Source organism: Panthera pardus, unplaced genomic scaffold (genome assembly GCF_024362965.1).
Source record: "Panthera pardus isolate Hobbes unplaced genomic scaffold, ASM2436296v1 HiC_scaffold_8, whole genome shotgun sequence".
Taxonomy (NCBI): domain Eukaryota; kingdom Metazoa; phylum Chordata; class Mammalia; order Carnivora; family Felidae; genus Panthera; species Panthera pardus.
Genome location: NW_026527013.1, coordinates 123,076,192 through 123,088,991, shown reverse-complemented (window position 1 = coordinate 123,088,991; position 12,800 = coordinate 123,076,192). Strand labels below are relative to the sequence as shown.

The 12,800-nt window shown below is 40.0% G+C and overlaps 2 protein-coding genes across 3 annotated transcripts in view; one reads left to right on the top strand and one right to left on the bottom strand.

The window, feature by feature from the left end:
* The window catches only part of AVL9 (AVL9 cell migration associated), a 68,815-nt gene extending 67,471 nt beyond the window's left edge, over positions 1 to 1,344 (bottom strand). For both annotated transcript variants that reach the window (XR_008420160.1, XM_053896779.1), the window contains exon 1: positions 1,025 to 1,344. Coding sequence is in view for 1 of the 2 variants with exons in the window: in XM_053896779.1 (XP_053752754.1) it covers positions 1,025 to 1,117 (93 nt within the window). In the remaining variant the exon portion in view is untranslated. The remainder of the gene's footprint in view (positions 1 to 1,024) is intronic.
* Positions 1,345 to 7,442: 6,098 nt separating this feature from the next.
* LSM5 (LSM5 homolog, U6 small nuclear RNA and mRNA degradation associated) lies at positions 7,443 to 10,823 on the top strand. The gene is made up of 5 exons (XM_019443755.2): positions 7,443 to 7,561; positions 8,705 to 8,800; positions 9,090 to 9,117; positions 10,091 to 10,163; positions 10,565 to 10,823. Exons 1-5 carry the CDS (start codon positions 7,516 to 7,518, stop codon positions 10,595 to 10,597), a joined length of 276 nt encoding a protein of 91 aa, XP_019299300.1. The 5' UTR covers positions 7,443 to 7,515; the 3' UTR covers positions 10,598 to 10,823.
* The last annotated feature ends 1,977 nt before the right edge of the window (positions 10,824 to 12,800 follow it).

The following is a 12,800-nucleotide window of genomic DNA, read 5'->3' as shown; positions in this document are numbered from 1 at the left end:
TACCTTCAAGTCAAGCAGTCGTTAGAACACATACAAACACAACCATCTTTTCACTCCACTTTCATCATCCTCTAACAAATTTAAATTTTGCCAGTAAGTCTTTCAAAATGTTACATTTTCTGTGAAACCCAAGAAACGAAATGCTACGTTACCTAGGAGTAGCAGTCAGTAGTTTTAATACTTCAAGCATTTCAATTTCCTGTTCACTAGCACATTATGACATCATTGCCTTCCAGTATTTGGGCTCATTAAATAATTCTGCATCTATTTTGTTCCCTTGACTCCAAAACATATACTGCAAACGTTCCATTGTTCCTATTCACTATTTCAGTGAAGAAGCTTAAAAATAATTTTATATTTGCACATTTCTTTGCTAGATAAATACACTTTCTCTTACTGCAACTGAACGAGAAAGGTCAATCTCTCACCAAAAGGCAAGATTTGGACAAGATCAAATAGCAAAAGCAAGGCCCAATGGGAAGCGGGGGAGGAGTCAATACACCACCCAAACACGACGGATTCTAGGGCTTCCACAGATAAACAAAGAAGTGGATTTTCCCACGCCGCCGCCTGCTTCAAACAACCCGAGGCATTTGCGTGGAAGCCCACCGAGTTCATTACCTTGAAGACGCAGTCCAAGTGCTGAATTTTTCTAAAGCCTCCCATAATGGGTGTACATCCAGAAAGTCAATGGAGGCAGAAATGAATGAGGAACCGAGTGGGGTTGACCTTCGATTCCTTCCTCCCACTCCACCAAAGAACCTAAACACCTACCACCCCAACATACCAACACGTAGCTCCTCGACTGCTCAAAACACAATTTTCAGGGCAGGAGAAATAGGGAGTGTGGGGGATGGGCTTCACGTGGGACAAGTGCCAGAGGAGGAATGGTATCAAGATCAGATGGGCCGAGCGCGCTTAAGGCAGCACGGAGGCGGGCTGAGGGAAGTGGGCGCCGGCTGAGCGCGACCGCACGAACCGCGGGAGGGTGGGGGGGGGGAGCGGATTCAGGCCCCTTCCTCACCTGGCAGCCCTTCTTGTGATGAAAGCCAACCACCACGATGTGCAGTACAGGCCCCCGGGGGGCGCCATCGCCTCCCCGCCCGGACTTCTCCATGGGCGGCCGCCGCGGGCCCGCAAGACGACGACTTCAACCGCCAAGGGCGGCGGGCCAGGCGACCCCGCGGTCCCGAGGAGGACGGCGAGCGGCGGACTTCAGGTGTCAGCAGGGGCGCCGCATGAGGGCCGCGCAGTGGCCCGGAGGAGGCCGAAGCTCCTGCAGCTGCGCGCCGCCCCCCAGGGCCGGGGCCGCGCTTCCCTCATCCGCTTCCGCTGCTTCCGGGCTGTCACCTGACGCGGCCGCCGCCGCCGGCGAGGCAGGGCGGGGCAGGACCCTGAGGGAACCTGATGGGGCGGGGCCTGGTGCGGGGTGGGGGGGTGGGGGCCCGTGGTTGGGGGCGGGGCTTGTGGGGTTATCAGGCTCTTCTATCCCCTACTGCTTGCGTTTGATCTTAACCCACTTTCTCCTCCTTTGCCCTCTCTCCTTCTCCTTAAAGTCTCCGCCCTTTCCCTCTTTCCTTGGCTTTCCTCCTTTTTTACTATCTTTTTTTTGTTTTCTCTCCATTATCCAATTCCTTCGTTCATTTCCTTCCCCTCTCTGGGATAACAGGGAGGCATATTAGTGGGACTCTATACCTGTGCATTTTACCTTTAAATTGCTTGCTCACCCAGGGTTTTTCTTTTGTTTCGTTATATATTTTTTCCTCTTTATTATGTATGGGAGTTTGGAAGCCTTTTAAAGCCTGAAGTAAGAGATCCTCGACAATAAAGGAAGTTTATAGGGAGACCTGTAAATTATTATTCCAGTACCGATATTTAAAAAAATACATATTTTCATTCTGTCTTTTTCTGGGTTTAGTACTCTGGTCAGTACAAAATATATATCATCTATTGTCACCAGGATTCTTAATTTCCTTACTGACTGTATTGTACTACTTCAATTTTATTTTTAAAAACTAAAGGATAGGTAGGGGCCTACTTCAAATAGAATTCGAGATTACTGCAATAATTGGCTGTGAGGTTTATCATTATTCGTGCATATCCTTAGTTTAGACAACGTTGGCAATTGATATTTTACACTCCTGACCTTGTAATTTAAGAACTTGCATTCTAATTGAAGTAAAGCTGAGAAAAACAGTAGGCTTCCTGTAATTAAGTTATTTTTCTATGATTCAGTACAAGTGTTTTAATGCTAATAAAAATACTATAGAGGGGCGCCTGGGTGGCTCAATCGGTTGAGCCTCCGGCTTCGGCTCAGGTCATGATCTCACGGTCTGTGGGTTCGGGCCCACATCCGGGTCTGTGCTGACAGCTCAGGAGCCTGGAGCCTGTTTCGGATTCTGTGTCTTCCTCTCTCTCTGCTCCTCCCCTGTTGGTGCTCAGTCTCTGTCTCTCAGAAGTAAATAAACATTAAAAAAAAAATACTATAGAAAGTTTTCATTTCTTTATTATATTGCAATATTCTTGGTGTTGGTTCAGAACTATGTGTAAAACTATATTATTCCTTGTATGCAGAATATATTACTGTTTTCTTTCATCTGTCTCTATTTTCCACAATTGGCATAGCCAAAATTAAACTCGAACAATCTTTTTTATTTTTTTAAAACATTTATTTATTTTTGAGAGAGACAGAGCATGAGTGGGGGAGGGGCAGGGTAAGAGAGAGAGAGAGAGAGAGAGAGAGAAACAATCTAAAGCAGGCCCCAGGCTCTGAGCTGCAGCCAACTTTGAGATCATGACCTGAGCCCAAGTCAGACACTTAACCGACTGAACCACCCAGGTGTCCCCAATTGAACAAACTTTTTAAAAAGATTGAAGGGCAGGGCATCTTAAAACTTTACACCTGGGGCACGTTGGTGGCTCAGTTAAACATCCGACTTCAGCTCGGTCATGATTTCACTGTCTGTGAGTTCGAGCCCTGCGTTGGGCTCTGTGCTGACAGCTCAGAGCCTGGAGCCTGCTTCAGATTCTGTGTGTCTCTCTCTCTGCCCCTCCCCTGTTCATGCTCTGTCTTTCTCTGTCTCAAAAATAAATAAAAAATATTTTTTAAAAAAATTTAAAAAAAAACCAAAAAACTTTACACCTGCAGTGAACACCAATTGTTTAATTCATCGTGCAGGAGACCCAGTAACAGCTTTATAAATATCACTTTGCATCCTAGACGGTCCAACTAAGATTACATCATCTATTCATAACTGTTTTGTTGCTTAAATGTTTAAAAAGTATGTTACTGGGAAATTCGGGAGAAAATGAGCAAGGGAATTTGCAGAATTTTTTTCCAACTCTAAATATACAGACTGGTCCGTCTAGAATAATAATTTTTAGGGGTGCCTAGGTGCTCAGTTAGTTGAGCGTCAACTTCGGATCAGGTCATGATTTCACAGTTCCAGAGTTTGAGCCCCACATCAGGTTCTGTGTTGATAGCTCCGAGCCTGGAGCCTGCTTCGGATTCTGTATCTCCCTCTCTCTTTGCCCCTCCCCTGCTTGCACTCTGTCTCTCTCCCCAACAAAACAAAACAAAAACAAAAACATTAAAAAAATTTAGAATAACTTTTACATTGTGTGTGGGGTTTTGTTGTTTTTTTTTTTTTTTTTTTAAGAATGAGAGAGCAGTAGCTCACACAAACAGGGGAGGGGCAGAAGGAGAGGGAGTGAGAGAATCTTAAGCAGGTTCCACTTCCATCACAGAGCCAGATGTGGGGCTTGTTCTCACAACCATGAGATCATGACCTTAAGATCATGTCCTGAGCTGAAATCAAGAGTTGAATGCCTTCAAAACCACACTCAGATACCACCTCACGCCAGTCAGAGTGGCCAAAATGAAGAAATCAGGAGACTATAGATGCTGGAGAGGATGTGGAGAAACAGGAACCCTCTTGCACTGTTGGTGGGAATGCAAATTGGTGCAGCCGCTCTGGAAAGCAGTGTGGAGGTTCCTCAGAAAATTAAAAATAGACCTACCTTATGACCCAGCAATAGCACTGCTAGGAATTTATCCAAGGGATACAGGAGTACTGATGCATAGGGGCACCTGTACCCCAATGTTTATAGCGGCACTCTCAACAATAGCCAAATTATGGAAAGAGCCTAAATGTCCATCAACTGATGAATGGATAAAGAAATTGTGGTTTATATACACAATGGAATACTACGTGGCAATGAGAAAAAATGAAATATGGCCTTTTGTAGCAACATGGATGGAACTGGAGAGTGTGATGCTAAGTGAAATAAGCCATACAGAGAAAGACAGATACCATATGGTTTCACTCTTATGTGGATCCTGAGAAACATAACAGAAACCCATGGGGGAGGGGAAGGAAAAAAAAAAAAAAAAGAGGTTAGAGTGGGAGAGAGCCAAAGCATTAGAGACTGTTAAAAACTGAGAACAAACTGAGGGTTGATGGGGGGTGGGAGGGAGGGCAGGGTGGGTGATGGGTATTGAGGAGGGCACCTTTTGGGATGAGCACTGGGTGTTGTATGGAAACCAATTTGACAGTAAATTTCATATATTAAAAAATAAAAATTAAAAAAAAAAAAAAAAAAAAGAGTTGAATGCTTAACCAACTGAGCCAGCCAGGGGCCCTTTATATTGGTTTTTGAATAAGTTGTATTAATATAGAATGAATTCACTAACAAGATACTGTTTTTAAGGACAAATATCTATTGAGAAAAAAACCCAGAAATTTCTCTTATTTTAAAATTTTGGAAGAATAGTATCAAGATTGTGAGTAATTTGAGATAACAATACTTTCTGAACATTATTCTGAAAGGAAACTTTTGTTTGTATTTTTATGATAACATTTATCTAGAGGAGAAAAATTAGAAAAGTTTTTCTGAACATATAGTAAGTTGAAGAGCCTCTTTTGGTTATATATATTTTATGATGAATTATAGATTCTATTTTATGTTAGCTCTGTAAGTAAGGGCTAAGGGGAGAAAAACCCTGGAGACACAGAGCTATGACATGTTTTTAAGTTCATTAAAAATGAACTCTCCATCTGGAATTGGACTGTTGTTTCTTTTTGCCTCTTGCCTCAAGAGAGAACATGATAAAATAAAACCACTCTAAAGCAATCCCCATTAACTCTACTGTGTAAATGAACCATATTTCCTTTTTCAGAGTATAAAGAGACTTTATTCTTTATCAATAGTATTGAAGATTGCTAATGGAAACTTAAAGTATTGACTTTCTCAAAGCATATTTTTCCTGAATTGTAAACTTTATCACATAGGGACAATGTCTTGAATTTGGTCCCTATTCTCATTATGATATCGTGAAAACAAAACAAGGATAGAAATAGAAAAGAAAACCTGGGAAGGAACAGGATGTCACAAACAAATTTGGCATTCCTTTGTCTTTAGAATCCTATGAAGGTTAAGGAGGATATTGATGGGGATGAATAAATGGAATCAATTTAAAGAACATTCATTAGACCCTACAGTGTACCTGGAACTGTGGTAGGCACAGTGCATCAAAAGAAATTTAAAAAGAAATTTAAGGGGCACCTGGGTGGTTTGTCCGTTAAGTGTTGAACTCTAGATTTCAGCTCAGGTCATGATCTCATGGTTTGTGGGATCGAGCCCCAAGTGCGGCTGTGCTGACAGCATAGAGCCTGCTTGAGATTCTCTATCCCTCTTCCTCTGCCCCCCCCCCCCATTGTCTATGTCTGGTTATAAAAACAAGATATATGTGAAGCCAGCCAGCAATGCTAGCGTTTGTAGCACTCACTCTAAGCCACCCATCATGTTAATAAGTATTAGGAAATAAAGATAAGCAATAATAGCTCACATTTAATGAATAAGCACTGTGTCCTCAGCTGGTCACTTCTCATCGATCATTTCATTTAATCTTCACAACAATCCTAAAGTAGATACTATCATCCTCATTTTTTTCCAGTGGGTAAATTGACACTTATGTTAAATAACTTGCTGAAGGTCAAATTAACTAGAAGGAATTGTGGTAGGGAAAGGATTTGAACCAAAGTCATGTAATTTCAGAACCAATGAGTTAAAAATATATATACATTTTTTGCATTTTATTTATTTGAGAGACAGAGAGAGCAGAACCCTAGGCTGAACCCTAGGAAGCTTTGAACTGAAGGACCCATCTGCTTCTGAACCCTTCTTGTTGATATTTGCCTTAAACCATACCAAGGATCTCTAGTTCTCTAGGATTTGCTTTATATATTTTTTATATTATATTGCTATAATTTAATTTGTATTAAATTTCTTGTGTCTTGTACATAATGTTTGTTAGTTATCTTCCTCCCCCATTCATCCTTAAGCTCCTACAAGGGAAGACCTTGTAATTCTGTTTTGTAAATTTTATACTCAGCGAAATGCCAACTAGTGTGTAACTAATGCACACTATTAATGATGGGTGCATCACAACTATCTGTTGTATGAATGAGTGATGTTCTTTCTGCTCTCTCCTGTTTAGACTCCTTGGCTTTAAGTTCCTGGGACACAAACAAAACAGACTTAAGGCAGAGAATTTGTCTGCTTTCTATTCTTTTCAAAACAAGTGCAGGGGTGCCTGGGTGGCTTAGGAGGTTAAGTGTCTGACTTAGGTTCAGGTCATGATCTCACCATTAGCGGATTCGAGCCCTGCATCCCGCTCTGTGCTGAATGCTTGCTCAGAGCCTGGAGCCTGCTTTAGACTCTTTGTCTCCTTCTCTCTTTGCCCCTCCTCCGCTTGCGCTCTCTCAAAAATAAATAAATGTAAAAAAAATTTTTTTTTCAAAACAAGTTAAAAAGCATTAAGGCTTTCTAGGTGTGATGGCCTTAACAAAGAGTGACATCTGGTGGTTGCTTGTTAGACAAAACAGTAAGTATCTGTTGAAAGTGAATACAAAGTCTAAAATAAATTAGACTCCTATAAATTAAATAAAGTAGCAGAAAGAAAAAGAAAACGTATTTTAAATTTCCACCCTAGAAAAGTTAAAAATAAATGCTGGTTGTGGGTTTTCAATTCACTGGACTTTTAAAAGCGGTTGATTCTTTAGAAAACAGTTTTTACAAAAATTGTAACACAGTGAATTGGTGGCGGGAAAAACGAATTGATTTGGTCCGACAAAAGATCCTGACTTGAGAGGAGATGCAACTTTATAGGATAAAATAAGACGACTCAAAGGTTTTCTTAATTTGCAAAACCTTTCAGGTTCAGGAAGAATTTATTCACAAGGCAGTACCTTTAAAGTCTGTCGGAAACTGCCTGGAGAATGCAGATATCTGCTGAGGCCGCACCACGTCCCTTGGACAGAAATACTTCCCGAGATTTCAGGACCGCGGAAAGAACTGACTGGGCTCGACTCGCGTGGACTGGCTGGATCGCATGTTCGGCCTCAGATTGGTAGAGCCTGGCCGGACTGCGCGGGTTGGGGGTGAGAGCGGAAGCGCGCTCTTTCAAACTCGCCGTCCTAACGTCGATGCACGCAGGCCACTTCCGGCGTAGCCATGGCGGCGAACGCTACTACTAACCCGTCGCAGCTGCTTCCTCTAGGTAATCGTTGTCCTGTATGGAGGGGGACTCGGAGAGCTCAAGCTAAGCATTGGGAGCCGAGGGTCTGCAGCCGAAGTAGCCCTTAGCCAAGTGTTAGGGAATTGTGTCGGAACAACTGATTTACTTTTCCGGGGCTGGTTTCTAAGCTCCCAAGTCTCTGCTTTCCCCAACAGCTCATGCCTTTTAAGCGTGGTAGGAGTTTTTGAGGCGGGAATTTGTGATTCCCCAACGAAACCGTCACCCAAAAAGGTCCACAGTTAGTGAATGTGTCCTCGGCCTTCTTTGTTGTGGGCTCGCCTCTACAGTCATGGGTAGCCTACCCACTCCTCAACTTGGTATTTAGGCTCCGGATTAGACCCTGCAGTTAGTCTGGCTAGTTCTTGAGAGAAGCACTGGCGTCTGGAATGAGCCTAAAAGGGAGATCTGGAAACTAGTTTTGTCACTGAGCCTGTGTGCACTAGACGCAATGGCACTATTCGGGCACTATTCGGCAAATTTAAATCACATCCATTGGTTTCAAATAGCACATGGCACTGGAAGAGATAGAACACTGGACAAGTAAATAAACATCATGCCAAGTAATGCTAAGTCAGCTAAACTCAACTGCGTTCAGAGCACAGAAATAATGACAGGAAGAAATCTCTGGTAAAGACGGTTGTGCTTCTCTCTTCCAGTATTTTGTAGCTAAAGGGTTCATTTGAGTTATCCGAGGTGGCTATGATTTAAAAGTTTTCATTTCTTCTTTCGACAGACTCTCTTTGAATACTTAGTATATGTCAGGCATTGCCCATTGGGGAAATAGACATGCGAAAACGGGGTTTAGACTCTGAGGGGGAGGAGGTTCATAGGTTAATCAAACAACCTACAATAACATAAAACCACGACTGTGATAAATTTCAACAAAGGAGAGGTAAGTAGTGAATACAGAAAAATTTTCTGTTGATTATGCAACAGAGCTATGTAGTATAAGATGTACAATTTTTGAATGAATACTTTTCCCGGTTTATTTTTCACCGCATGCAAGGAACAAGTGCCAGTAGACAGTTAAATATTTGTTGAAGTAATGGTGAAATAATCTTTTTTTTCTCTACCCCCTCTTTTTTTCTTTCTTCTTTCTTTCTTTTCTTTTTTTTTTAAATAAAGAACTTGTGGACAAATGTATAGGATCAAGAATTCACATTGTGATGAAGAGTGATAAAGAGATTGTTGGCACACTTTTGGGATTTGATGACTTTGTCAGTATCCTTTTAAAAGGTGGTGGTGGTGTGGGTTTTTCTTCAGTATTTAAGAACAGAAGTAAGAATATCAACAGTCAATTCTTACTGATTATTATAATAAAAATTTATTCTCAGGGAACTTGTGATAGTGTTTTAAGAGGTGCATATACTGAAAGAAGGTAAAGTTCCTACCACTGACATGTATTTTGCATTTGAGCTATTGTGTTAAACATTGTAACTAAAACTGAATAAAGGCAGAAGCCAGAGTAAATTCAACCTGGTATATTTATTTTCTTAACACCGAATTCCAGATATGGTACTGGAGGATGTCACTGAGTTGTGAGTAGTGTTAAAAATTAAAGAATTGGGGGAAATCTTTCTTTAAAGTAATTTTAGTATTAATGAGTTTAAAATGATTTGTGGGAAAACATTGCCTGTTAGAAATACCTTGAAGGTAGAAATTTTATCTACTGATAAAATTGGATGCTAGTAAAATTGGAACACAGTTATAACCATAATGTAATTATTAATGAATTGTTAGGAAGTTAATGGAGACAGAGCTTTAAAGTAAAAAATATTCGGGGCGCCTGGGTGGCTCAGTCAGTTAAGCGGCTGACTTCGGCTCAGGTCATGATCTCATGGTCCGTGAGTTCGAGCCCCGCGTCAGGCTCTGTGCTGACAGCTCAGAGCCTGGAGCCTGTTTCAGATTCTGTGTCTCCCTCTATCTGACCCTCCCCCGTTCATGCTCTGTCTCTCTGTCTCAAAAATAAATAAACGTTAAAAAAAAAAAAATTAAAAAAAAAAATAAAAAATAAATAAAGTAAAAAATATTCAAAACTGCCAGGAATCTTTGGGCTCAAGCAAATCAAGGTACTGGTAATAAGAGCATTTAACTATGCATAGCATAAAACGTAAATGCTTGTTCCATTATATTAGTTACAAAGATCATGACTAGTAACTGCTTTCAAAATTGAATTGATTAAAGATTTGTTTAACAGATAGGGATTAGTGGTAAGTAATAGTAAAAAAAGTGAGGCTAGTAAATATTTCATTTCATATTTGATCTCTTTGGCAAGTTTCAGCTTTTATGAAGGTCAGTCCCAGTGAGTGTGGATCTTAAGCCAGTCAGTTCACTGTGTTGCCTTTGGGGAAGAATGTACATCATTCAGTCAATAACCATTGCCTCTTAAAACTACTTATGTAATTGCTTGACCTCACATTCATTTATATACAGGAAAAACCTTTTTAGGGGTCAAAATGTTGGCTTTGATTATCATTGTTTATCCTGACTCTATTTTATCTCTTCATTTAGTGAAATCACACCAGAAGGAAGAAGGATCACTAAATTAGATCAGATTTTGTTAAATGGAAATAATATAACAATGGTAAGACACAGTAAAGCTGTTTTATTTAGATGTTAGCGCATTTTTGTGGGGCAAGGATTACAGATTACCTTGCTTGGTGAGATGTTCATGTCTCGGTGGCGCTTAAGTTGGGAAGGAGATGCTCTCGTGATCAAGGCTCTAAAGCTGAGCTGCTGGAGATGACTTTAGGCTTAAAAGTTAGTTTGCTTGGGCTATTTAATCTTTTAGTTTGCCAAGAATCATTGTTTAGACTCTGAGTATTAATTGATGATGTTGGGAACTGTAAACAGAAGTGATGACCCGGAGAAAATGGGAATGTGAGGGAGGTGCAGAGAGGCGCAAGTGGCTTGGATTGATGAGGAAGGGTTTTTAGATGGTGCAGGTGGTGGTGTTATTAATAAACTCTTTTTCCTTCTATGCAGCTGGTTCCTGGAGGAGAAGGACCTGAAGTATGAATGGATTTCCTTGACTTAACTCTGTTTAGTTTTATAATGACAACAAAATAGAATTTTTTTTTTTAACCTTTTAATGTTTGGATTCTGTAAATCTAAGTTTCCCGTTGAAGGGAAATGTTTTGAAGATGCATTGTAAATGCCCATTTTTGTAAGTTAATCATTATTATCTTGGAAAAAGAAGAACAGTTTGTTCTTTGAAGATGAAAATAAAAATGTTTTTGGTTAATTGTCATTTTATTTTTTGTACTGCAATAGCCAGTGTAACAAGTATTGTAGTTATTTTGTTATTTTGTCACTTGCTTTCCTGTCATTTTATGTCCATTTTCTTACTCAGGTACGTGTCCATTTGATTCTCAAAAATTGTTCCAAACAAAATGACACACTTTGATTTTGAACAGTTGTGTTTGAAAAACCTGAAATGATTACTTACAGAATTCCATTTAAACTCTTGATGCTTTGAAATGATTTTTCTATCGAACTTAAGTTCCATTAACTCCTGTTAAAAACAAGCAAACTGGGGCAGGCACCTGGGTGGCTCAGTCGGTTAAGGGTCTGACTCTTGATTTCAGCTCAAGTCATGATCTCATAGTTCCTGAGTTTGAGCCCTGCGTCGGGCTCTGCTCTGATAGGGTGGAGCCTGTTTGGGATTCTCTCTCTCGCTCCCTCTCTCTGCCCCTCATGCGTGCGCTCACTCTCAAAAAAACAAAAAACAACCCCCCACACCCCCCCCAAAACAAGCAAACTTCTAGTTATAAAATAAATAAGTTACGGAGGTGGAAAGTAACAGCATAGGGAATATTGTCAATAATATTATAATAACATGATGACAGATGGTGTAGTCACTTATAGTGGCGAGCATAGTGTAATGTTTAGAATTGTTGAACCATTATGTTGTACATCTGAAACTAGTATAACTATTGTATATCAACTATACTTCAATAATAAAAAACAAAATATACAGGTAACATGCACATTGTAGAAATGGAGATAAGTAAAAAGGAAAATATTCATTACACTTTGCTGTATACCTTCTTAGACTTTCTCAGTACACTCTCATACACATTATTTTTACAAAAACGTGCTCATCCTGAATACACCATTCTGTAGCCCCATTTAAGACTTTTTTAAAAAATTTAAGTGGTGCACATCTTTCCATGTCATTTCAGTAACATTAATGTTTGCACTGTATTTCATTAAATGATTTACCATAATTTAGCTGATTTTTATTATTGCCCATAGTAGTCTATATATATTTTTCTTTTCTATTTTTTAAAAAAAATGTCAGTGTTTTTGAGAGAGAGACAGAGAGTGAGTGAGGGAGGGGCAGAGAGAGAGGGAGACACAGCAGGCTCCAGGCTCCAAGCCATCAGCACAGAGCCCGAAGCAGAGCTCAAAATCATGAGCTGTGAGATCATGACCCAAGCCGAAGTCGGAGGCCCAACTGACTGAGCCACCCAGGTGCCCCTACATTTTTATTTTTCTTAGAAGAAATTCATAATGTGAGGTCAAAGGTTATAGTGTTGCCAACAAAAAGTTTGTACCATCCTACACTTTGCCAGCAGTTTTTCATGGTATTTTTTTCCGTAGTACTCTACGTACTTACCAATGTTGGCTATGCTCTACTATCTCGCTTTGCCACTGTGATGGGCAAAACCTAGTATATTTAAAGTTTTCATTATTAATTTTGAACTCCTTTGTATTTTGTGAATTACTTCTGAGGCTTTTGCCATTGAGATGCTTGTCTTTTTCTTACTAATTTGTAAGAATTGTTAAAGAGTTTACTCTTAGTCATGTATTTTGCAGGTAATTTCCCCGGTTTATAATTTGTCTATTTTTGGTACTTTTTTTTTTGGCGTAAATGTATTTTTATGTAGTCATGTGTTGATCTCATCCTTTATGATTTTTATCATCGGTACACATGGATTAGAAAGACCTTCTTTGCTATGATTAGATATAGTTTTGTTATTTTTGTTTCATTTAAATCTTGCATCCATCTTCAATTTTAGTGTTTCCACAACAAAAAAGGATCCACGTTTCTTTTTTTTTTTTCTTAAAAAATTTCTTTTTAACATTTTATTTTTAAGTAATCCTTACACCCAAAGTGGGGCTCGAACTCACAACCCCGAGATCAAGCGTTGCATGCTCCACTGACTGAACCAGGCAGGTGCCCCTCTTTATTTTTCAATCCAAATTTATTTTCGAA

Bases quoted from the DNA above. Each gene is read 5' to 3' on its own strand.
- LSM5 (XM_019443755.2), top strand. From the start codon at position 7,516: ATGGCGGCGAACGCTACTACTAACCCGTCGCAGCTGCTTCCTCTAG. The intron at 8,801-9,089 runs GTATCCTTTTAA...ACCGAATTCCAG, and splicing joins GGGATTTGATGACTTTGTCA to ATATGGTACTGGAGGATGTC. The intron at 10,164-10,564 runs GTAAGACACAGT...CCTTCTATGCAG, and splicing joins ATGGAAATAATATAACAATG to CTGGTTCCTGGAGGAGAAGG.